General features: G+C 40.5%; 1 protein-coding gene across 1 annotated transcript in view; it reads right to left on the reverse strand.

The window, feature by feature from the left end:
* Positions 1-1,782: 1,782 nt before the first annotated feature.
* LOC110537508 (dehydrogenase/reductase SDR family member 11) overlaps positions 1,783-27,793 on the reverse strand; it is a 43,061-nt gene continuing 17,050 nt past the window's right edge. Inside the window, exons 2-7 of the mRNA XM_021623601.3 lie at positions 10,152-10,361; positions 4,268-4,362; positions 3,929-4,058; positions 3,618-3,710; positions 3,445-3,510; positions 1,783-2,700 (exon numbers count right to left, since the gene is read on the reverse strand). Coding sequence (XP_021479276.1) covers positions 2,659-2,700; positions 3,445-3,510; positions 3,618-3,710; positions 3,929-4,058; positions 4,268-4,362; positions 10,152-10,361 — 636 coding nt within the window. The 3' untranslated portion in view covers positions 1,783-2,658. The remainder of the gene's footprint in view (positions 2,701-3,444; positions 3,511-3,617; positions 3,711-3,928; positions 4,059-4,267; positions 4,363-10,151; positions 10,362-27,793) is intronic.

The following is a 27,793-nucleotide window of genomic DNA, read 5'->3' on the forward strand; positions in this document are numbered from 1 at the left end:
TGGTAAATTGTCAGTCGGACTACTGTCATCACCAATATAGATGGCAAGTAAATCAAACAACATTTGGATATAGTCATCTAGTTTAACCCTTGAACGTTTGCTTGTTATCTAGCCATATTGACGTGATCTGTTATTAGCTAGCTAGCGAAATGTACGTGGTCCATCAATCAATGTAGCCTATATCATGTAGCCTATACCTTTTTTCAATTTTCCCCAAAAATGACATACCCAAATCCAACTGCATGTAGCTCAGGACCCGAAGCAAGGATATGCCTATTATTGATACCATTTGAAAGGAAAGACTTAAGTTTGTGGAAATGTGAAATTAATGTCTAGAATAATACATTAGATCTTGTAAAAGTTAATACCAACAAAAATACGTGCATTTTCTATTTAAAAAAAATAATAATCTTTGAAATTCAAGAGAAATGTTAATATCATATAGGCGTTTAGGCACAATTTAGACTTTGGCCACCAGATGGCAGCAGTGCATTGCAATACTGCACAATATTTTGTACCAAGTCTGCCAAAATGTGCCTAATTGGTCAATTGATATATTTAAGTACAAAACAATAGAGAACATACACAACTATGGTAATACAAAATGTAAGTTTACACACTCCCAGGAATGTCATACATGATGGATAATTAGCTTCCCTACAGAAAAACACTAACCTTCACACATCTAGATGGCCGGGCAGGGTTGGTGTGGAGCCAGAGACAGTAGGAGTTCAAACTGTAGAACTCAGTTTTATCAAACAAAAGTATGCTACATTTTATCTCTGGGACCCTCAAGATGACAAATCAGAGCAAGATTACTGAATGTAAGTACATTATTTACCTTCAGAGGTGAATGTATCAAACCAGTTGACGTGAGTTTTTTGTTGTTGTGCACTCTCCTCAAACAATAGCATGGTATTTTTTTTATTGTAATAGCTACTGTAAATTGGTCAGTGCAGTTCGATTAACAAGAATTTAAGCTTTTTGCCCATATAAGACATGTCTATGTCCTGCAAAGTTTGCTGTAATTTACATAATTCTAGTCACATTAGCAACACCAATCCCATAGAGGTTAAACACTTAAAAACGCTGTTGAAAATTGGAAGTTATTTTTTTTATTTAACTGGGCAAGTCAGTTAAGAACAAATTCTTATTTACAATGATGGCCTAGGAACAGTGGGATAACAGTGGGATAACAGATTTTTACCTTGTCAGCTCGGGGATTTGAACTAGCTGGCCCAACACGCTAACCATTAGGCTACCTGTCGCACAATGTTATTGTGACGTTTTATTGAAAACGACCTATAGGCTATATATTATGTATTATATCCATTGCAATCTGACAAAATGGTCACTTTCCGTGACTCAATTTATTGGAAAAGTCATGAGTATTTTACATAACATTTTAAACAACATATGTTTGAAAGGAATTGATGCCTGATTAAAATAGGTATAATACTTATTAAAATAAGTATTATAAGAATAATCAGTAAATATTGTCATTGTAGGCAATATATAATCATACTGTACAAATGTAAGGCAAAATAAAAAGCCAACTGACTCAAGAGCCAAAGGGTGTGCCAAGTTATGATCATCAGTTGGTGGTGCCTATATTCTGAGGGGTTCAGTTTACAAACCTGTCTGAGATTATGCCATCTAGTTTATATTTGTTCAATTAACAGAATAACTAACACTGTAGGGTTATTTAGATTGACAGTAAATTGCTATCAAAAGATTTAACACATGATCAAAACAAATAATGGTGCACAAAAAGGAGCCACCTTTGACAATCCCTAAATTATTTTTATTGATAAACATCTACTATATCATACAAGTACACACTTGGGGAGAGTATACAAGTAAGTTACTTCCTCTAGACAAGATGACAGCGTTTTCTTTATACTCCTCCAAATGGATCCAAAGTGCAAAACAATTTAAAATCATATGGGAGTGGGGAAATACACTTGCTCCAAAGTGATGGGGTTGCGTAATCGTGCTTGAATGTCCCGTATACACATTTTCTGATTAGTGATGGTTAACATGGGTTTTGAAAAACATACGAGCAGACTTAATACCAGGATAACCAAATCTGCTTGTTATTAAAAACATAAGACCGTAGAAATGGATTGAGCATCTATGGTTAGGGAGTACAGAATATCAGCCACATCTACCAATAATCAAAGCTAAAATACCTATACAAAAAAAAATATATATATATATATAATTATCATTCTTTATTGAATAGCAGTGTTGTCTTCCATCATTTTAAACAGATATGTATTATGACTTACAAAAACAAAAATGCAATTCATGGCATACTCTTCCCTCTGTCAAGATGGTCAGGCAGGCATATGACCACAGGAGCAACAACCCTCCTCTCCTAAGTTTGCAGTGGCTTCAGAGCAATACACCAAAGACCATGTTGCAGCACTCATAGTAATTCAGTGGTGGTTAAGAGTACCTGCCCACCCTTTCCTCACCAGAGATCCCCCCCCCCCCCCACCACACACAGCCACCTCCACGCCCCCTCAAACAGATCCCTTCACTCCAAATCCAGTTGAATACTAGTTTATTTTCGTCGTTGCCCGGCAGGGGTCGCTAAGGAGTCGTCACCATGGCTCTATCTGCTCCTTCAGCTGATTCCTTCTTGCTCGGTTGCTATGACACCTGTTCCACCGGCCTCATCTGCACATCTCCGATCTAGAGGCCGACAAGCAGGGTTACATACACAAACAAACTCAACAAACTGCATGAATGTCCTCTATATAAGAGGTGTTTCAAACTATGCAGGTCAGGACCATTAACAATGTACACTGAGTGCACAAAACATTAGGAACACCTTCCTAATATTGAGTTGCACCCCTTTGCCCTCAGAACAGCCTGAATTCGTCGGGGCATGAACTCTACAAGGTGTAAAAAGCGTTCCACAGGGATACTGGCCCATGTTGACGTCAATGCTTCCCACAGTTGTGTCAAGTTGGCTGGATGTCCTTTCGGTGGTGGACCATTCTTGATACAGGAAACTGTTTAGCGTGAAACCCAGCATAGTTGCAAATCTTGACACACTAAAACCTGTGCTCCTGGCACCTACTACCATACCCCGCTCAAAGGGACTTAAATCTTTGTCTTGCCCATTCACCCTCTGAATGGCACACACACAATCCATGTCTCAATTGTCTCAAAGCTTAAAAAGTACTCTTTAACCTGTCTTGTCCCCTTCATCTACACTGATTGAAGAGGATTTAACAAGTGATCAATAAGGGATCATAGCTTTCACCTGGATTCACCCGGTCAGTCGGTCATGGAAAGAGCCAAATGGTTTGTACACTCTGTGTATAGTACCATTGGTCTATCTAAGAGGAGTTAGTCTTGACTTGAGAAAGAGGCAAGATATAAATAAGTAAGCCAAGTATTGACAGAAGCACAGACAGAGCACTACATTACCTGGACGTGAGGCGGGGTGCCCAGAACGTATGTGACTGCACTGGCTATGTCTTGTGCTTTCAAACACTGCAGAGGAAAAAAAAGCTAATTAGTCAAACATTTCTTAATGTATTTGTATTGAGAGAAGAGGTAGGCCCATCCACCCACCCACACTCCTAGTCTAGCTGCCTTACTTTTATACTCTCATACACAGCAGCTGCTTTCTCTGGATCACTGTTGTGGTGCCGGAAGGCAAACTCAGTCTCCACTATTCCAGGGGATATACACTATGGAAGAGGAAGGCACAAACCATGCTCGTTATTGATGTTTATGTACACATACACAGACAGACACTCGTGCGCACGCACGGACGGACGAACACATACCACAAGCGTGTATATGTACGTACACACCCACAAAACAATCAAATTTATATCTAATAATTGTATAAGACAGTTGTCAGATTCATATGAAAAAGATAGAATAATAATGCTGCTCTTCTCACCGTGGCTCTGATGTGAGTCTTTGCTTCCCGCAGCTCTTGCCGTAGCCCCTCCGTTAGAGCAGTAACAGCATATTTAGTGGCACAGTAGAAGTGTTCATCTGCACTAGGTACCATTCTATGTCCCCCCATACTATAGCAGTAAGCGAGGGAGGGAGAAAAGGAGAGAAAGTGAGAATGGCATGTATGTGATACATCCTCTATCCCTCAGACTTCTCTTCTGTCTAAAACCAAGAGTAAAATTGTAGGCCCTCTTTACTGTATCTTCTGAGAGAATCTTAAATCATATAAAATGTCAGTTATAACAGGCATTTAACAGGCTGAAGAGAAGCTGTAGTCTACCTGTTAATATTGATGATGTGGCCATCGTCCACATTCCGCTCTTTCATTGACTGGTAGGCCTCGCGGGTACAAATTGACAGGGCCAGGACATTCACCTATAGGAGAGGTTCTGTCAAATACTTGCACTTGTATCTGCCTTCACAAACAAAAATATATTCTGTCTAGGTGTATAAGACTGTAGTTATTGTCCTCCACAGTGTCAATGTCAATGCCCCTTGTGAAATTACACCTCATATCCAAGATGGCGGCGCAGTAGGACGTGTATATCTGTCTTTGTCTTATCCCTTGTAAATACCCGGTCTTTTTTCATATATATCTTAATCTCACTTCTATCTATGAACTAAATATACTTTCCTACAACCCGCCTCACCAAATGTGTTACAGATCTGCTATTTTTATTCCTTATAACTGGAAGTTCCACCGGGAGCTAACTAACTACAAGTCTTTGTTAGCCACGGCTAGCGGTCCCCCCTGGACTGTTTCAATATCATGGTACCTCATTTTGTTTACATGTTGGACCCAGCCTCGAACTCAGGTTCTGTATGTATCCAACTGACCCGCTCTGCTCTTTCTTCGCCATTTTCCAGTTGTTGTCTTAGCTCTCCTGATCAACACCTGTGATTGCTTTATGCCTCTCTCCAATGTCAATATGCCTTGGCTACTGCTGTCTTTGCTTGTTTTTATTGCTTTATTTCACTGTAGAGCACACAGTCCCGCTCAAAATACCTTAGGTAGCTCCTTAGTCCCATCTCACACACATGTGGAGACCTCACCTACGTTAATTGATGCCTCCAGAGACAAAACCTCTCCCATCATCACGCAACACATAGGTTTACCTCCACTGAACTCACATCCTACCATACCATTGTCTGTACTATTATGTACTGTGCTGTACTAGATTATGCCTTGAATCTATTCTACCACACCCAGATATCTGCTCCTTTTATTCTGTGTCCCCAACGCACTAGACGACCAGTTCTTATAGCCTTAAGCAGTACCCTTATCCTACTCCTCCTTCTTCTGGTGATGTAGAGGTTAACCCAGGCCCTTTAGCCCTCAGTTCCACTCATATTCCCAAGGTGCTCTCATTTGTTGACTTCTGTAACTATAAAAGCTTTGGTTTAATGCATGTTAACCTGTTAGATCTCTAGGGGCGCTATTTCATTTTTGGATAAAAAACGTTCCCGTTTTAAGCGCGATATTTTGTCACGAAAAGATGCGAAAAGATGCTCGACTATGCATAAAGAAAACACTCTGAAGTTTCAGAATCTGCAAAGGTTTTGTCTGTAAGTGCCCCAGAACTCATTCTACAGGCGAAACCAAGATGATGCATCAACCAGGAATTAGCAGAATTTCTGAAGCTCTGTTTTCCATTGTCTCCTTATATGGCTGTGATTGCGCAAGGAATGAGCCTACACTTTCTGTCGTTCGCCCAAGGTCTTAGCAGCATTGTGACGTATTTGTAGGCATATCATTGGAAGATTGACCATAAGAGACTACATTTTCCAAGTGTCCGCCTGGTGTCCTGCGTGGAATTCGGTGCGCAATTGCCAGCTGCTTGTACTTTACCATTTGATTCAGGGGAGAAACCATGTGTCCAAGAACGATGTATCAATGAAGAGATATGTGAAAAACACCTTGATGATTGATTCTAAACAACGTTTGCCATGTTTTCAGTCGATATTATGGAGTTAATTTGGAAAAAAGTTCGCGTTTTGAGGACTGAATTTTCTGTTTTTTTTTGGTAGCCAAATGTGATGTATAAAACGGAGCTATTTCTAATACACAAAGAATCTTTTTGGAAAAACTGAGCATCTGCTATCTAACTGAGAGTATCCTCATTGAAAACATCAGAAGTTCTTCAAAGGTAAATGATTTTATTTGAAGGCTTTTATGTTTTTGTTGAAATGTTGCGTGCTGGATGCTAACGCTAATGCTAACGCTAAATGCTTTGCTAGCTAGCTACTTTTACACAAATTATTGTTTTCCTATGGTTGAGAAGCATATTTTGAAAATCTGAGATGACAGTGTTGTTTACAAAAGGCTAAGCTTGCGAGATGGCATATTTATTTCATTTCATTTGCGATTTTCATGAATAGTTAACGTTGCGTTATGGTAATGAGCTTGAGGCTGTAGTCACGATACCGGATCCGGGTTTGGGAGATCAGAGAGGTTAACATTAGAAGCCTCCTCCCTAAGTTTTTTCCCCCACTGCTTTAGCACACTCCACCAACCCTGATGTCCTAGTCGTGTCTGAATCCTGGCTTAGGAAGGCCACCAAAAATTCTGACATTTCCATCCCCAACTATAACATTTTGTGCCAAGATAGAACTGCCAAAGGGGGTGGAGTTGCAATCTACTGCAGAGACAGCCTGCAGAGTTATGTCATGCTATCCAGGTCTGTGCTCATTTACAAAATAGCCTCCAACACTCTACTCAGCAAATTGGATGCAGTCTATCACAGTGCCATCCGTCACCAAAGCCCCAAATACAACCCACCACTGCGACCTGTATGCTCTCGTTGGCTGGCCCTCGCTTCACATTCGTCGCCAAACCCACTGGATCGTGGACATCTATAAGTCTTTGCTAGGTAAAGCCACGCCTTATCTCAGCTCACTGGTCACCATAGCAGCACCCACCGGTAGCACGTGCTCCAGCAGGTATATTTCACTGGTCACCCCCAAAGCCAATTCCTCATTTGGCCACCTTTCCTTCCAGTTCTCTGCCGACAATGACTGGATCGAATTGCAAAAATCACTGAAGCTGGAGACTCATATCTCCCTCAATAACTTTAAGCATCAGAGCAGCTTACAGATCATTGCACCTGTACATAGCCCATCTGTAAATAGCCCATCCAACTACCTCATCCCCATATTGTTATTTATTTTTTACAAATTTGCTCCTTTGCACCCCAGTATCTCTACTTGCACAGTCATCTTCTGCACATCTATCACTCCAGTGTTTATTTGCTAAATTGTAATTATTTCGCCACTATGGCTTATTCATTGCCTTACCTCCCTAATCTTACTTAATTTGCACACACTGTATATAGACTTTTCTATTGTGCTATTGACTGTATGTTTGTTTATTCCATGTGTAACTCTGTGTTGTTCTTTGTGCCGTACTGCTTTGCTTTATCTTGGCCAGGTCGCAGTTGTAAATGAGAACTTGTTCTCAACTGGCCTACCTGGTTAAATAAAGGTGAAAAATTGTAATAAAATAAAAATGACAACAGACCAAAAATGACCTCAGATAACATACTGTTTGGTTACTGGCTGTGTCACTGTGTCAAATTGTGTCATCTGAACCTGACCGGTCTCCTCCATCATGTGACTTTGAGAGTGACGTCAACGGTGTAACTAAGGAAATAGTGGGGGGTGGCACGGCAAAACAAGGACAGCACACAGATTACACTGTCTAAAAATATACACAGCGTACACATTCATCTTGGCCGCCATGCCAACAGATGGGACAGGCGTTAGAAATGCTCAGCTCCTCTGTAGGGATGGGACTACATTTTGAGCCGGAGGGCTCAGCCGGAGTGGCTTGAATGGAATGGTCTTGAGTTTGATGAATTAGTGAAAAGAAAAGGCCCAGCATAATAGATGGAGGGAAATAATGCCTGGCTTCTTCTACAAGTGGGCCTCTGTGTAGTAGCACCATACCAGGCAATGGGACGACTCCTTGTGAGGGGGAGTGTGTGTGTTGGCACTGCATCTAACAGGCCTATTATGTTTAAGTACCCACACACTGGAAGTTTGTGTGGTTGTGGGTTCGTTAAACCCTTTGTACAATGCATCACACCGACGCATAACACTGTCTTTATTCGCCACGGCAGCATCCTTCCCTCTGCTTATATATTATATCTATCTCCCCTCTGTAAATTGCATATTCCCACTGTAATCAGACTATAATATAGTTTTATGTTTATCGTTCCAATATTGTATAATCTGTATGATGTCTATGTGAACTTGTCTGTATTCAGTTTGTAAAGTGTCTATCGCTGGCAGAACCTTCTCACTAGGGCAAATTCCGAAAGTATTTAGACCCCTTCACTTTTCCCCCAAAAAATTTAACGTTTCAGCCTTATTCTAAAATTCCATTTTTTTTCAGCAATCTACACACAACACCCCATAATGACAAAGCAAAAACAAGTTTCTAGAAATGTTTGCTAATGTATACAAAAAAAAAAATGAAATATCACATTTACATAAATATTTGGTCCCTTTACTCAGTACTTTGTTGATGCACCTTTGGCAGCGATTACATCCTTGAGTCTTTTTGTGTATGACGCTACAAGCTTGGCACACCAGTATTTGGGGAATTTCCCCAATTCTTCTTTGCAGATTCTCTCAAGCTCTGTCAGGTTGGATGGGGAGCGTCGCTGCAGATATTTTCAGGTCTCTCCAGAGATGTTTGATCGGGTTCAAGTCCAGGCTCTGGCTGGGCCACTCAAGGATATTCAGACACTTGTCCTGAAGCCACTCCTGCATTCTCTTGGCTGTGTGCTTAAGGTTGTTGTCCTGTTGGAAGGTGAACCTTCGCACAAGTCTGAGGTCCTGAGTGCTATGGAACAGGTTTTCATCAAGGATCTCTGTACTTTGCTCCATTCATCTTTCCCTTGATCCTGACTAGTCTCCCAGTCCCTGCCGCTGAAAAACACCCACAGCATGATGCTACCACCACGATTTACCGTATGGATGGTGCCAGGTTTCCCCCAGAAGTGATGCTTGGCATTCAGGCCAGAGTTCAATCTTGGTTTCATCAGACCAGAGAATCTTGTTTCTCATGGTCAGAGTCCTTTAGGTGCCTTTTGGCAAACTCCAAGCGGGCTTTCATGTGCCTTTTACTGAGGAGTGGCTTCCGTCTGGCCACTCTACCTTAAAGGCCTGATTGGTGGAGTGCTGCAGAGATGGTTGTCCTTCTGGAAGGTTCTCCCATCTCCACAGAGGAACTCTGGAGCTCTGTCAGAGTGACCATCGGGTTCTTAGTCACCTCCTTGACCAAGGCCCTTTTCCCCTGATTACTCGGCCAGCTCTAAAAAGAATCTTGGTGGTTCCAAACTTCTTCCATTTAAGAATGATGGAGGCCACTGTGTTTTTGGGGACACAATTTTTATTTAACTTTATTCAACTAGGCAAGTCTTATTTTCAATGACGGCCTAGAAACAGTGGGTTAACTGCCTTGTTCATACAGATTTGTACCTTGTCAGCTCAGGGATTCAAACTTGCAACCTTTTGGTTACTAGCCCAATGCTCTAACCATTACGCTACCCTACCCAATCCTGTCAAGGAGCTCAACGGACAATTCCATCAACCTCATGGCTTGGTTTTTGCTGTGGTACCTTATATAGACAGGTGTGCCTTTCCAAATCATGTCCAGTCAATTGAATTTACCACAGGTGGACACCAATCATATTGTAGACGCATATCAAGGATGTTTTTTTATTTTGAATAAATTTGCTAAATTGTCTAAAAACCTGTTTTTGCGTTGTCATTATGGGGTATTGTGTGTAGATTGAAGAGGACTCTTTTTTTTAATTTAATCAATTTTAGAACAAGGCTGTAACCTAATAAAATGTGAAAAAAGTTAAGGGGTCTGAATACTTTCCAAATGCACTGTACTTGTAAATAAAGATTATTCTGATTCTACTCTACAAGCAAATGTTTTTCAAAGTTATTCTCTATTTAACTATGGTTGCTACACTTAAGTACAGCAGTTCAGTTGTTGAGTAACAACTGTATGACAGCCCAGCACACAGTTACAGTAGTTACTATGTTGTTACAGTTGTTGTTGATTGGAAAGACATGCGTACATAGGCTGTGTGTGTGTATGTGTGTGTGAGAACCCATGCACATTGTGTGTGTGTGTGTTGTCCACTCACATCGATCATGTTCCTCCAGCCGTCAGTCTTGCCACTGAGCAGGGGTTCGTTGTGGGCTAGGCCTGCGTTGTTGATACACACATCCACCCCCTGATGCAGTGTCTTGATGGCAGAGAACATGGACAGGATGTCCTCCTCACAGGACAGGTCACACTTATAGGGGATCAGCGTGCCGCTGTAGCCCGCGCTCTGGCACTCGGCTGCCAGCTTCTACAAATGTCACACAAATAGGGATAAGACTTTGATCACAAATCAGGTAAACACGTGATGTGAGAATTTAAGAAACTCCAGACTATAACATGTGTTGGACTTTCTAGATTGACAATTTCTGAAATTAAAATGATTAGTAATAGGCCTAATACATTTGATCTATAACACTGATTTGAGCTGTAATAAGGGAGACACGAGAAAACACCAAACAAATTAGCGCCCTACCCATTCACCCACACTCTGGGCCGAAAGGAACCACAACCATACAATCAATCCCGGTATATTCCATAAAAGGAAGATAGCCAGGGAAAACCCAGGCTAGTCAGCAGCAGCACTCCTGTTACAAATTCTCTAGTCTTGTCTGAAGTTTATCAACAAAGAACACTAATTTTTCTATTATAGAAATACCTGCAATCTTGTTGTTAAGAAATGATTGGTACTCTACCAGTTTCATTTAGGGACACATCTCTGTTTAGACTCAGTGTCTGGCTAAAGGAAATAAGCAATATGTTAATGACCCTTATTAACCATGATGACCCTTATAAAACTAAAGTGACCCTTGACCCTTATGAACCTTACTCCTCCACTAAACATGGAGCTATAGAGAGCCACAGTCCCCGTCTCCCTGGCCTGCTCCAGGCCCAACCAGCACAATCAGGTCAGCCTCCCTCAATGCAGGCTTCTAGGATGGAGGGTCTGTCTGTCTGATGCGATTGGAAATAGATCCCCCTACCGGGCACAGAACCACCCATCACATGATGTCCCTGTCTGGACTGCTCTCAGTACAGAATGATAGGGGAGGGATGAGGGAAGAGTGTGTGTGTGTCTAGGGAGCGGGGGGGGGGGGGGGGGGTAGTGGCAGGCAGGAAGCCGCAGTAGTGGCAGGCAGGGATAATGCCAAGGACTGCATGGCATTCTCAGCCTCTTCCTCTCTCTCTTTTTGAGCCAAAGTGCTGTGACATTTGGGACGAGAGCACTCAGTCTCATGAGGACAGGGCATGGATGGAGCGACACACATGTACACACACTAATATTCTATATAGCCTAGAGCAGGGATCATCAACTAGATTCAGTCGCGGGCTGATTTTTTTCTTGCGTGGATGGTCAGGGGACCGGAATATAATTACAAATAATGACAAATGCAAATTGACTGCAAGAAGCACAGACAGATATATTTGACTAAAACATAATCATTTCAAACCTTGCTTATATTTGTATACGATCACATATACAGTATATCTCTTATGCATGGGAATACCTTGGAACAGATTTCAAAAATTAAAACCACCTGGGGCTGATTTTCTGGTGTTTTTACAGTATTTTATGTCCAACAATAAATGATTAAAATATTACTTTTTTTTTTTGCTCCGAAAACTTGGGTGGGGGAAATAAAAATGACCCGCAGGCCAAATTCGGCCCATGGGCCACTAGTTGGGGAACTCTGGCCTAGAGAGCCAAAGACTGGGAAGCAGTGATTTAACTGGAATTATATACAGATAAGGCATTATCTCCACACAGAATCCAGGATTTAAAAAGTTTTTTTAAAGCTTTGAATAGAACATTGAATAATTTCTCTAGTTTTACAAAGACATGTCACAACAGAGTTCACAAATAGGGTCATATGAGGGTGCAGTGTATCCCCTAGGATTTTTACAGTAGCGGGGCCATGTTTCATTTTTTTTTTTATACGACTGTGAGAAGTTCACTTCTGGTGACTTTTTAAAAAGGACATTCTATCCCAAAATGTATTAAATTTGTATTATGTTGACACCATCTGAAATATAATTTCCCCTTAAATAGCATTATAACCTGTATCTCAACTGACGCTGAATAGCAGCTTTAAATAAATAGGCTGAAGCATGGATTTGTCCACCTGGATTTAACTCACTGAAAACCCCCAAATATATATTTGTAGCATTTGATTCAACTCGTCACTCCAGGGTGGTAAGCACTGCTTGCCTATATAGCAACCCACAATGCTCTGGTTTCCTCATTCTTCATCTCTTCACAAGTCTATTTGGTTACTAGCACATTAAGCAGTTTTCAGAAAACTACCTCTCAACTGAACTGCTCCTTTTCAACGTGGGTTACCACTCCACCACGGAGCGTTGAGTGGCTTCCTTTCTTTTTTCAGGGATTCGGCTTCACTTTACCGAGTGAAGTTACCTCAGTTAGCAGCAGTTTTTGTTGTCGGATAGATAGAGTATAGCTGGTGTCTGGCCTACACACAATTAGTGCTGTTACTTACTTCTACTCGTGGTCTCTAGCTCTCCATCGGTTCCCACTGTTAGGAGTTGGCTAGCTGAACTGTCAAGTGTCTTAGCTGGCTAGCAACCTCTGAGCTAAACCCCTATTTGGTTTGTCTGGAATAACACAAGCGGTGCTGTTTCTTCACCCCATCATTGAAGCAATATCCATTTTACATTCCCCTGTAAAAGTTAAAATTAGCAATGCGTTTCTACCTCAAGTTAATTGGTTTAGACACCAAGTCAGCAATTGTTATTTCAGACGCTCACTTGGCTAGCTAGCTATCGTCACTCAGGTAATGATAGCGAGCTAATTAGCTAGCATCCCTGTACGCACTACTTTCACAAAACGTGTCATGGGGAGAAGAGAAAAAAAGTATGTTTTAAAGCTAATTTCCTGCAATTCTACACATTTTGCCATGGCTTTTGCCGTGTTCTTAAGCGATCTCAGTGACTCAAACATTATAACAAAAGCAATGGTGGTTGGCCACAGACTGTCTAGTTTTTATTTTGGGGATTGTTAGTTCTCAAAGATGATCTTATTGAAAAATACCAGTGGTGTAAAGTACTTAAGTAAAACTACTAAAGTACTACATAAGTAGTTTTTTGGGGTATCTGTAGTTTATTTATATTTTTGACTACTTTTACTTTACTACATTCCTAAAGAAAATGTACTTTTTACTCCATACATTTTCTCTGACACCCAAAAGTACTACATTTTTAATGCTTAGCAGGACAAAAACATGGTGCAATTCGAGCACTAATCAAGAGAAAATCCCTGGTCATTGCTACTGCCTCTTATCTAGCAGACTCACGAAACACGAATGCTTCATTTGTAAATGATGTCTTAGTGTTGGAGCATGCTCCTGGCTAGCCGTAAATAAAAAATAAAATTGTGCTATCCGGTTAACTTGATATAAGGAATTTGAAAGGATTTATACTATTAGTTCGATATTTAAGTATACTTTAGCACTTGCATTTACTTTTGATACTTAAGTATATTTTAAACCAAATACTTTTAGACATTTACTCAAGTATTCTTTTACTGGGTGACTTTCATTGAGTCATTTTCTATCAAGGTATGTTTACTTAAGTATGACAATTGGGTACTTTTTCCACCATTAAAAAATACATATTTTCTATCTGGTTTTAGTCGTTTAAGTTTACACTGAAAACTAGGGGTGTAACCCTACAGGTATTCGCGGGGACCTCGGTTCAGTCCGCACTGTGAACCCGAATGAATACAGAAAACAAATATTGAACAAAAATTAAAACACTAGGCCTATAGGCTATGCCTGTGCCTTGAGGAAATATGAGCAAACTTTTTTTCAGGCTAATCCGTTAAACAATTAGACTTCAAGCTGTCCTTTTGTGAGGCGCAGCCGTTAACGATTTCTCTACGGTGGGGGAACATGTATAGTTTCCAGTAGATTACAACGGCAATGGACAGAGAAAGTATGTGGACACTTGACACTGCTCAACAAGAATAGCCTATGCAGCTGCCAACACATTTATGCTGACGTCACCCCAGTATTCCTACTACCGGAGCAAGAGAGAAACACACACACAAAAAAAACAATCTCCCCTCTGCATTCAAGCAGCCCTTCACAGCTGATCCTGACCCGGCCAAAGAAATTACAAGAGCGATAGGTATGTTTATAGCCGTGGATATGCGCCCATTCTCAATGGTTGAGAAGAATAGGGGTTTCAGCACCTGGTGAAGTGCTTGAGCCACATTACGAATTTCGCCTGCTAGCACCCATTTCAGCAAACAGGTAGTACCCGCTCTTTATAAGCAAACTAAAGCCTAAGTAGTCAATGAATTGGCCTATGTTGAGCTTACTATAGATGGATGGACCTCCAGGGCTACAGATAGCTACTTAACAGTGACAGCCTTGCAAACGAGAAATACCGTGCTACAGACATGCCCCCTTTTATGAGTCACAAGTGCACATATTTTTCTCAAAATAAGAAATCCTTATAGCATAGGCCTAAATAATGTCTGAACCATGTTTACCTATTGATTTCACATGCATATTGCACTTTATTTTAGTCCTCTTCTAGAGTAAACATGTGTTTTCATTTAACAAAATGAAATTCCTGATTGTGCTCTCATCAGGTATTATATGGAATCAGTTTATACACTATATTTTCTTAAAGGTGCGATATGCAAATTTCCAACCAGCCATTTCCTGGTTGCATTTCAGTTTGTGACAAAACAAGCAGTGTAGAGAATCATTGTACCATCTAAACCACTGAAATATTTTCAATAACCCAAAATATTTTCAGTTGGTTTACAAAACTGAAAGTTAAAGATGCAAAAATTAAACTTAAAAAAAGCAAAGAATATAAATAAACTCAGCAAAAAAAGAAACATCCCTTTTTCAGGACCCTGTCTTTCAAAGATAATTCGTAAAAATCCACAGATCTTCATTGTAAAGGGTTTAAACACTGTTTCCCATGCTTGTTCAATGAACCATAAACAATTAATGAACATGCACCTGGGAATAGTCGTAAAGACACTAACAGCTTACAGACCGTAGGCAATTAAGGTCAGTCACAGTTATGAAAACATAGGACAAGAAAGAGGCTTTTCTACTGACTCTGAAAAACACCAAAAGAAAGATGCCCAGGGTCCCTGCTCATCTGCGTGAACGTGCCTTAGGCATAATGCAAGGCGGCATGAGGATTGCAGATGTGGCCAGGGCAATAAATTGCAATGTCGTACTATGAGACACCTAAGACAGCGCTACAGGGAGACAGGATGGACAGCTGATCGTTCTTGCAGTGGCAGACCACGTGTAACAACACCTGCACAGGATCGGTACATCCAAACATCACACATGCTATCCTGCAACAACAACTGCCCGAGTTACACCAGGAACGCACAATCCCACCATCAGTGCTCAGACTGTCCGCAATAAGCTGGTCTGAGGGCTTGTAGGCCTGCTGTAAAGACAGGTCCTCACCAGACATCACCGGCAACAACGTCGCCTATGGGCACGAACCCACCGTCGCTGGACCTGACAGGACTGGCAAAAAGGGCTCTTCACTGACGAGTCACGTTTTTTTCTCACCAGGGGTGATGGTCGGATTTGCGTTTATCATCGAAGGAATGAGCATTACACCGAGACCTGTACTCTGGAGCGGGATCGAGGTGGAGGTTCTGTCATGGTCTGGGGCGGTGTGTCACAGCATCATCGGACTGAGCTTGTTGTCATTGCAGGCAATCTCAATGCTGTGCCTTACAGGGAAGACATCCTCCTCCCTCACGTGGTACCCTTCCTGCAGGCTCACCCTGACATGACCCTCCAGCATGACAATAACACCAGACATACTGCTCGTTCTGTGCGTGATATCCTGCAAGACATGAATGTCAGGGTTCTGCCATGGCCAGCAAAGAGCCCGGATTTCAATTCCATTGAGCACGTCTGGGACCTGTTGGATCAGAGGGTGAGGGCTAGGGCCATTCCCCCCCAGAAATGGCCGGGAACTTGCAGGTGCCTTGGTGGAAGAGTGGGGTAACATCTCACAGCAAGAACTGGCAAATCTGGAGCAGTCCATGAGGAGGAGATGCACTGCAGTATTTAATGCAGCTGCTAGTCACACCAGAAACTGACTGTTACTTTTGATTTTGACCCCCCTTTGTTCAGGGACACATTATTCCATTTTTGTTCGTCACATGTCTGTGGAACTTGTTCAGTTTATGTCGGTTGTTGAATCTTGTTATGTTCATACAAATATTTACACATGTTAAGTTTGCTGAAAATAAACTCAGTTGACAGTGAGAGGTGTCTTTTTTTGCTGAGTTTACAACACAGATCTATCGCTTCTTAGATCCTTCATTTTCATTGAAAGTAAGTCTAACACATTTCTACACTGAACAAAAACAAATACAACAATTTCACATATTTTACTGAGTTACAGTTCATGTAAGGAAATCAGTCAATTAAAATAAATAAATTAGGCCCTAATCTATGGATTTCACATGACTGGGAATACAGATATGCATCGGTTAGTCACATATACCTAAAAAAAAAAAAGTAGGGGCGTGAATCAGAAAACCAGTCAGTATCTGGTGTGACCAGCATTCGGCTCATGTAGCGCGACATCTCCTTCATATAGAGTTCATCAGGCTGTTTATTGTGGACTGTGGAATGTTGTCTCACATCTCTTCAATGACTGAACAAAGTTGCTTGATACTGGCAGGAACTGGAACACGCTGTCGTACACGTTGATCCAGAGCATCCCAAACATGCTCAAAATTGTTGACATGTCTGGTGAGTATGCAAGCCATAGAATAACTGGGACATATGCAGCTTCCAGGAATAATGTATAGATCCTTGCGACATGGGGCCATGCATTATCATGCTGAAACATGAGGTGAAGGTGGTGGTTGAATGGCACGACAACGGGCCTCAGGATCTCATCCCGGTATCTCTGTGCATTCAAATTGCAATCGATAAAATGCAATTGTGTTCATTGTCAGTAGTTTATGCCTGCACATACCATAACCCCACTGCCACCATGGGGCACTCTGTTCACAACGTTGACATCAGCAAACCACTCGCCCACACAATACCATCTGCTCGGTATAGTTGAAATCGGGATTCATCAGTGAAGAGTACACTTCTCCAGCGTGCCAGTGGCCATCAAAGGTGAGCATTTGCTCACTGAAGTCAGTTACAATGCCGAACTGATCAAGACCCTGGTGAGGACGACGATCACACAGATGAGCTTCCCCGAGACAGTTTCTGACAGTTTGTGCAGAAATTCTTTGGTTTTATTAAGGAACAATTTCATCAGCTGTCTGGGTGGCTGGTCTCAGACGATCCCGTAGGTAAAGAAGCCGGTTGTGGAGGTCCTAGGCTGGTGTGGTTACCCGTGGTCTTCGTTTGAGGCCGTTTGGACGTACTGCCATATTCTCTAAAACAACGTTTGAGGTGGCTTATGATGGAAAAATGAACATTCAATTATCTGGCAACGGTTCTGGTGGACATTCCTGCAGTCAGCATGCCAATTACACGCTCCCTCAAACTTGAGACATTTGTGGCATTGTGTTGTGTGACAAAACTGCACATTTTATAGCAGCCTTTTATTGTCCCCGGCACAAGATGCACCTGTGTAATGATCATGCTATTTAATCAGCTTATTGATATGCCACAAATGTCAAATGGATGGATTATCTTGGCAAAGGATACATTTGTGCACAACATTTGAGAGAAATAAGCTTTTTGTGCGTGTGGTACATTTCTGGGATTTTTTTTATTTCAGCTCATGAAACATACATGTTGCATTTATATTTTTGTTCAGTATGTGAATTTGGTCGGATCACCCAGAAAGTGATATATTGCATCTTTAAAAAAAAACAACATTTTCTTTAGTAACCGTTGGCATTTAAATTTTCCCAAAACCAAAACCAAAAAAATGACCCCAAAACCGCAATACGTACCACGGTTTGGTGAACCGTTACACCCCTACTGAAAACGATTTGCCATACCAACTACATTTATAAAAAATTCTGAAATCATATTTTTTTGTAGTGCCAGCAACGATTGAAACGCTGCTGCTAAATTAATATGTGGGAAACACGGGGGTGAACTGAATTCCAATTCAATTGGCACAAATACAAACAATAAAATAAATCGGGAATCATAGCCTCAGCATCCTAACAGGGGCTCCCCTCTTTACCCTGCCCTGATCCCCCACCCCTAAGAAGTTTTTTTGTGTGTGTACCTGGGCTGCCTGGCATGGACACCAACGGAGGGAGAAGCACAGTGGGCGAGGGTAGTGTGGATGAGGAAGAGGATGAGGGATGAATGCCAAAAGGAGCAGTGAACTGAAGCACAGCCTTGGCCAGTAGAAAAGAGGGATGATGTGAATGAGCAGAGCAGCGGTAGACGAGATGGGATCAGGGGCTAGGGACAGGAAGTCTCACACAGTGTGTAGTGTGTGTGTGCGTGCATGCAGGCACTTTGTTTGACAGGCCTGTGTGTAATACCCACACATTGGGCACTGCTGCAGCACAGGGGCATTCTGTGCTAAGGATGCAATGCGACACACAAGTATGCACACCATTGTCCCTTCACACACACATCCATCCATGATAATCTCCACACAACATAGAAAATCAGGAGTAATGGACACAAGTCAATTTGAATGATACTATGCAGATATAAAAATATAAATTAAATTCCTGATTTACCTGAGGTCATGATAGGACATCTGTAAACCAATGATGCAAATGTCTGTCTGTGACTGTGTCACTCAACACAAACCCTCTCAGTGGAGTGAGCCGGCAGTACACTGTGGGCATAATCATTCACAGTGATTTGTGTCTGCCTTCCCCCTGGGCAGGTGAGCAGAACAACTCAATCCCTTCATGACACAGATACACAAAATTACATAATCAACACCATCTCCCTCTAGGGGGCCACATCTATTCTCCTAACAACTTGGATATAGCAGGCTGATCATTAATTTTCAGGGCAGTGTGTGGGTTGGTTATTCTATTCTTGAGGGGATCTAAATAAAAAATAAAAAAAATGGCCAAAGTCCCCACAAGGATAGTAATAGAATAATAATTATTCCTCGTGGGGACATTTCCCACACCCCATGAGGACAAAGGCTGTTTTTAGCTTTGGGGTTAGGGTTAGAGTTAAAATTAGGGTACAGTAAGGGTTTAGGCGTTAGGTTTAGGGCTTATGGGTTAAGGAAATGTTTTAAAATTAATTTTAGGTCCACACGAGGATAGAAGAACAAAACATCTGTGTGTGTGATTATGACTTCACCTCAATGCACTCACGGACATGATATAAAAACAGTAGGAGGGAAGAACATTATCCTAGCTATGCTTCAGTGTTGTAGATACAGGCTGCATTGCTAAAAACACTAAATGGGGCAAATAGAGTAGGACTACAGGTCAGTTTCATAAAGCACGCACACACACTACACAAACACTAGGGTTGTCAAGATAACAGAATTTTGACTACAATATAGACACCAGGTTTAGTATCACAATACTCAATACCATCACGATACTCAATACTAAAATGATACCACAGCAAAAAAAGAAGGCGTATTAGCCAAAGTCACAGAATGGCACTTGATCTTTTGAGTTGAATAACATTATTATTATTATTATTATTTTTAAATATGTATGCATTAATGAATCAATAATACAATCAAATTACATAACGGCAATCATTCATTTGAATGGTATATCTCTAGTGTATTGATAAACTGGGTAAATGAAGATGTAGCCTAGGCCTATTCACAGTAAAGGTGAATGCATATTTAAAAGGAGTGTTAATGCATTAGGTTATTGAGCTGGTTTTGCCTGATTTCATGGGTTTCCCTTCAATTTGGGACTTATTTTGTTGTACTGATCAACAACAATTACATAGTAGAAGCAATCTCGTCTTTTATAAAAGTGTGCACTGTCTCTAAGACCCATGACATCATTCTCACACACACAGTTTGATGCTTGAGCAAAGATGATCTTGACTGAATGTATAACTTTTTTCATAACAATCAATTTTGAAATCAGCAATATTTTACGTTGTGGTTTGCATATTATCAAACAAGGTACTAGAATAGTGAACTGAAAGTTAGCCTACAAAGCTGTGAGCTACCAGTATCTCATTGTAAAGTGTTCTAGCCTGTAAATGGACATTGTTTTGCGAATAGTTTCAACATTTCTACATTCTGTCTTGCATGATTCAAGTGTGTTAACTTCTGTGCAGCATAAATGGTGATGCAGCTCAGATTCCCTGTGAGTGCAGTGGTTCCTCGGGACAGGCTAAAGCTAGCGACGAGTAAGTGGAGAAGGCACGGTGCTCTCGCGCTATAAGGGACATCGGCTGTGCTGATAGACAGACTGATCCTCTCAAACAGTAGATGACATAACACATTTGACAGAAGTACCGAAAGTAACAAAAATTACAGTAACATTGAGAGATTACTGCTTTTATTCAAATATCACGGGTTTCGATATATATATTTTTTTATATTAAATGCATTATGAATAACAACAGTAAAATGATTTTAGAGCTTTTAAATGGAAATTCCAAAGCCCAAAACAGTGAACATTAAATTGCCAAAATATCTAAAATATTCCATTGTCTCTGTTAGGTCAACATTGGTTAGACATCAATAGAAAATGTTGAAATTACTATGAAATAATACAATATTTCAGTTGTGTATATTACTTTGTTTTTATTTGATGAATATTATTTTTAATTCCTTAAATTCATCATCTCTGCTCAGGCAGTAGCTGCCAAACAACATTATCTCTGTGCTAACCATACTGTAGGCTACGGTCTTTAGTCATTCTATTTTGATAGGCTAGACTGCTAAGCATGCTGCAGAGCTGTCTGACAAAATCATTTGACTAGTTATTCAAAAGAAAATAAGGCACACTTTCAAGAACTGTCTCTATCCCTCTCTCTCATCATTGTGTTATGTACATTTCTCTATGTGGTCTGTGTGTATCTAACCTAACATAGCAGGCGTAAATGTGTATCCATCTCTGTCCAAATCGGGGAAAAAACAGGTGCAATTGATTATGGTCATAGTAGTTAATTACCACGTTTCTGCACTGAACTAGGTGAAATATTCTCTTAAAAATTAAAAACGGCAACTCCCTTCAGACCAGCGTCCCATATAGTTGACTTAATTTCTCTAGTGAATGATTTCTCTCTAGCGAAACGACGCGTTGTGCTCACAAAAAATACAAACTAAATGGAATTCAAGTAATTGAATTATTAAATAACCCCCAAAATGTAAAAGAAATGTTGGTTAATCAGCACTAAGTGCCAAACCATTTTTCATGTTCTAGTATTGAAAAAGTACTTATACCATGCAACACACACACACAAAATAGGGCCATAAGCAAACAAGAAATTGCACATCCAGAGGCGGTATTTGTCATGGCCTTGATTTTAATGCAGGGAAACTGAAATCCGTTTTGCCATCATGTCATCTGCGCAACTAGAGGTGACAAAATGCTAGATAACTTTTACTCCACACACAGAACTTTTACTCCACACACAGAAACACATACAAGGCCCTCCCTCACCCTTAGCAAATCAGACCATAACTCTATCCTCCTGCTTACAAACTAGAGGTTGACCGATTAATCGGAATGGCCGATTAGGGCCGATTTCAAGTTTTCATAACAATCGGAAATCTGTATTTTTGCCTATTCTTTTTTTTTTTACACCTTTATTTAACTAGGCAAGTCAGTTAAAAACACATTCTTATTTTCAATGACGGCCTAGGAACGAGGCCGAACGACCGATTTTCACCTTGTCAGATCGGGGGATCCAATCTTGCAACCTTACAGTTGACTAGTCCAACGCTCTAACCACCTGATTACATTGCACTCCACGAGGAGCCTGCCAGTTACGCGAATGCAGAAAGCCAAGGTAAATTGCTAGCTAGCATTAAACGTATCTTATAAAAAACAATCAATCAATCAACGACTGTCGTTGCTCCAATGTGTACTTAACCATAAACACCAATGCAGTTCTTAAAATCAATACACAAGAATATATTTTTAAACCTGCATATTTAGCTCAAATAAATCCAGGTTAGCAGGCAATATTAACCAGGTGAAATTGTGTCACCTCTTGCGTTCATTGCACGCAGAGTCAGGGTATATGCAACAGTTTGGGCCGCCTGGCTCTTTGCGGACTAATTTGACAGAATTTTACGTAATTATGACATAACATTGAAGGTTGTGCAATGTAACAAGAATATTTAGACTGATGGATGCCACCCGTTAGTTAAAATACGGAACGAAATAAACATTTTGTTTTCGAGGTGATAGTTTCCGGATTTGACCTAAGGCTCGTATTTCTGTGTGTTTATTATAGTTAATTCTATGATTTTATATTTGATAGAGCAGTCTGACTGAGGGGTGGTAGGCAGCAGCAGGCTCGTAATAGTCAAATGTAAATGGTTTAGAGAGAGATAGTTGACGCGTTATAATTCCAGTAATAACTTGCGGCTGGACTTGAAAGGGGTTCCTTCGTTATTTTACCGTTCATGTCTTCCATAGAGAATGTCTTGATCTACTTAGAATAAGGTCTGTGTTTCGTGCAGGCTTAAACCGCCTCGGCGTTTTGATACCCATGTAAATCTCACTAGGATAAGGTAACGTTTGTCAACATATTTTCATAAATCCACTCTACAAAAAAAAAGATCTTCGCTTATATTTAGCCAATATTGATCAGAGTTACCTTGTCCTATGGATATCTACGCAGTTATAAAATTGGCAAGGTGGTGTAAGCCTACACGAAACACAGACCTTCTTATTTTAAGTGAATCTAAAAATATCCAATGGGATAAATGAATGAAGGAACCGCTTTTCAGATTTTGCTAGAAGTTGTCATGGCAATTATGACTCGCACTTTTGGTAGTCAATTCTTACCATGCCCATTATTAAAATAGGATTTCCTGCATATAGAAATTACAGTTTTTGTTTTCAACATTCATCACAGGTAACTTACTCTATTTTTATTCAAACAGTTGAGAGTATTTGTCTCCAAGCAGACTCTTTGGTATCATTGTTACTTCAGAGCTGTGTGTGTGTGTGTTTTACAGGTGGCAGAGAAAAGCAGAGCACCAGTGTGGGACATGGAATTGGCACCAGGGAAAGCCAGGTGTCTTATTTGTGATAAAGATGTAAGCATGGGGTCAGTAACGGCTAAATAAAAAAATACCACCAACCTGTGGAATCACCTTAAGAACACCCATCCAAAAGCCCATAATATGTATTATATTAAGTTAAGTTAAAATAAGTGTTCATTGTTCATTCAGTATTGTTGCAATTGTCATTATTACAAAAATGTGTGTGTGTGTATATATATATATATATATTTAAATTGGCCGATTAATCGGTATCGGCTTTTTTTGTCCTCCAATAATCGGTATCGGCGTTGAAAAATCATAATCGGTCGACCTCTATTACAAACAAAAACTCACAGGAAGTACCAGTGACGCGCTCAATACAGAAGTGGTCTGATGAAGCGGATGCTAAACTACAGGAATGTTTAGCTAAAACAGACTGGAATATGTTCATGGATTCATCCGATAACATTGACAAGTTTACCACATCAGTCACCGGCATCATTAATAAGTGCATCGATGATGTCTTCCCCACAGTGACCATACGTACATACCCCAACTAGAAGCCATTGACTACAGTCAACATCCACACTGAGCCAAAGGCTAGAGCTGCCGCTTTCAAAGAGGGGGACACTTATAAGAAATCCCGATATGACCTCAGACGAGCCATCAAACAAGTGTGGTGCCAGACTTCCAGTGTCGCAATTTAGGAAATGGCTGCCTAGTTTTTCATACAGCACATCGGTTGGGTATTTCCCGCCTAAATTCAAGTATTTACTCTGAGCATTATAACAGCAGAAAATATAATCGTAGACGAAACAGAGATGGCTAATGCTAGCTCAAATAAGCTAGCAGCAGCAAAAGAACCCTCATTTCGTGAGGTGATAAACGAGGAATTGCGCGAGGCGCTCACAGGCTTACGAGAGGAACTTTGAAAAAATGTACGAAAATAGTTCAAGAAAGACATTAACCAGAAACTTGATGAAAACAAAGAAGAAATTCACAGCATATCTACAAAAATGGAGGATGCAGAACAGCGCATTGGGGAAACGGACACATGGAACACTGCAGTCAAAGAAATACTTCAACAGTCTTTGAAAAGCCATCACACACTACAGGCAAAAGTGACAGAACTTGAAGACTATATTACGTGGCAGAGTGCGCAGAAAAAGACTATGCCCAAATACGTGGAGGGTCTATTCAAAGAAATACTTGAAGACGACACTGACCTGAGAATCGAGAGAGCACACTGAGCTCTGGCCTCAAAACCCCCTAAACACCCCACCACGATCCATAGCCGTATGGTTCCTAAAATTCTCAGTCAAAGAGAAAGTCTTACGTGCAGCCTGGAAAAAGCCTGTTAACTTTCAAGGCAAACGAGTGTTCTTTGAGATACTGAAAAGAAAGAAGGAATACACCACCATCAAGAAACCACTTAAAGAGAAAGGTATTTGCTTCCAAACACCATTCCTGGCAAAAATGTGGGTATTTCTGGATAGTGGCCTGGTTACATACGAGCATGCAGACGAAGCTGCTGAGGATCTGAAGTCGAGGGGCAATCCAATGGAATATACCGCCAGGAGAAAGGCGTCTTCACCGGCAGAAAGACTCCAGCAGGCCCTCCCGTGGACCGTTGTCGGTGAGCAGAGTCACGGAAAGAGGGAAATCACCTCGGCGAAAGGACTTTCACATCCGAGAGAGACTCAGGCATTTTCAACGAGAAGATGGAAGACACTGAATCGGATTTTATCAGACTTAGTTACCATGTGCTGTTTAGACATATTGGGTTGTTACGGTTGACATTGAAATAGGTAAAATGTCTCCCCTACATCCCCCCAGTGCTGAGCAAGGGCGAGTAGCCAAAAGTATGTGTTATTTATGGACACGTTAATAACATATCTATTAGCTAATGATTAATGACACATTGACAATGGGGTGACAGAAGGGTAAACTGGATAACAAGGAAGTTACATAATTGAATGTATACGTGCCCCCGGGGAGTGAAATGGTCTTCTACAGGAAGGTGTTGGATTTAATTGCCACAGAAACCTGTGGCCCTCTTATCTATGGAGGGGATTTTAACATGATTTTAAACTCAAAATTGGACATCACAAATCAAAATAGGAAAATTAGTCTACTTGTTAAAAATATCAATAGGATACTGTAGGATTTAGGACTGCTTGATGTATGGCGTGACATCCACATGACAGATAGGGAATATACTTTTTACTCAGCCTGCCACACTGAATACTCAAGGTTAGACTACTTTTTCATGTACAATGCAGATAGACACAGGCTTAAGGATTGTAGGATTGGGCAGAGAAATTGATCAGATCCTAATGGAGTTTACCTTACTCTACACCTTGATAGTAAACCAATAAATACTCTATGGAGGATTAATACAAGCATGCGGAATGATCCTACATTCAAGGAATCAATAAAGACTGAATTGAACGTCTATCTGGAGAATAATGATAACGGGGAAGTATCTCCTGCTACATTGTGGGATGCAGCTAAGGCGGTTATTAGAGGAAAGATCATAGCCACATCATCTCTTAAGAAAAGCACAGAAACTGCTGAAATTACAGGAAACATTAAGAAACTTAGAACGATCTCATAGTCATTACAAAGACCCTCAAAGACCCACGAGAGATTCAAAAGGTAAAGCAGGAAATTGACCAGATTTATGTTGAAGAAGTAGAGAAAAAGCTCAGGTTCCTGAAACAACGATATTAGGAAGCAGACTCAAAGGCAACACAATTACTTGCATGGAGACTCATTAAACAACAAGCGCAGAATAACATTTTCTAAATAAAAGACTCCAAAACAAAGAAGATTACATGCAAATTGGATGAAATACAGAATGCATTTGAATAATAGTACACATCTGTACAAGCAACCAGAGGAGGCAGATGCACAGACAATAGGGCATTTTTTGAACTCACTTGATCTCCCCTCAATTGGGACAGAGCTAAATTATAGACTTACTTCAGAAATGACTACTGAAGAAATCAATAATGCAATATCTAATCTAAAAGTAAACAAGTCTCCAGGCACTGATGGCTTCCCTTCAGACTGGTTCAAAGCCTTCAGAGAACAACTAACAACTCTACTTAAGGCCTGTTTTAACTGGACTCTGTGGAAGGGGGGACTTCCACCATTGTGGAGATATATCATATCAGTAATCCCAAAAGAGGGTAAAGATAAGAAGGAATGCAGTTCCTATAGACCTATTGCAATTCTTAACACGGATTATAAACTATATGTGTCAATAATAGCCAAAAGAATGGAAGACATAATCCTAGAATTGATTGACGGGGATCAAACTGGTTTCATACGAAATAGGCAGACACAGGACAACATAAGGAGAACACTACATGTAATGGACCACATTACTCAGAATAAGACAAGTGCTATATTAAATCAGTCTAGATGCTGAAGAATCATTTGATTCAGTGGGATGAGATTATGTATATACATTATGGAAAGATATGGTTTCAACAAAGAAGTGATACAGTGCATCAAAACACTGTATTCATGTCCGACTGATAGAATAAAGATAAATGGACATTTGTCACAAACTATAAAATTAGTGGGAGGGGCAAGACAAGGCTGTAATCTTTCACTCACACTCTTCTCCTTGTACATTGAGCTATTAACACAGGCAATAAGACAGGACCAAATTTTAGAGGGAATAACAATAAGAGGCAGTGAACATAAGATATGCATGTATGCTGATGACGTTCTGTTATTCTTTAAAGACCCAGGCTCAAGTGTACCAAGATCGATGGATGTTTTACAAACATATTCAGGGTATGTGCTTAACGTACACAAGACCCAAGCCCTAGTTTATAATTATACCCCAGAGGAAGAGCTGAAGAGTAAGTTTAACTTCCAGTGGACCTCTTCATCCATTAAATATATTGGGAGTAAACTTACCAAAAGATACACCCAAAATTTATGACATGAATTACGATCACATCAACAAGAAAATATATGATGACCTGGACAGGTGGAATTTACTTCCCTTGGATCTCAGTAGTAGAATTGAAACAATCAAAATGAACATCCTGCCGAGGTTACTGTATTTGTTCCAATCACTACCCATATAAATCCAGGCTAAACAGTTTAGGGAATGGGATAAACAGATATCAAGGTTCATCTGGAACAGTAAGAGACCAATAATTAGATATACAACATTACAATTACTAAAAAAAGTGTGGGTATGGCCTTACCAACCCTACAAGATTTATGTGTCAGCTCAATTGAGACCTCTGGTGTGTTGGTGCAATTCAGAATACGAATCCAAATGGAAAGACATTGAGACTACTTTGACAGAGATACCCATACAGTCAGTTTTGGGAAATAATGACATGGTAATAGAAATATACAATAGACAAAATCAGTGGATTAATTTGTCTGTTAAGACATGGTTTAGGGTAGTTAAGCAAATTCATTTAGACAGAGAGGTCAAACTGCTGAGTTGGCCCGCATACTACCTTAGCTTCATCCCTGCAATTCAGGATAGCAGATTTAAACAGTGGACGCAGAAAG

This window comes from Oncorhynchus mykiss, chromosome 12, assembly GCF_057628025.1.
Source record: "Oncorhynchus mykiss isolate SJ-2025 chromosome 12, ASM5762802v1, whole genome shotgun sequence".
In the NCBI taxonomy this organism is placed as follows: domain Eukaryota; kingdom Metazoa; phylum Chordata; class Actinopteri; order Salmoniformes; family Salmonidae; genus Oncorhynchus; species Oncorhynchus mykiss.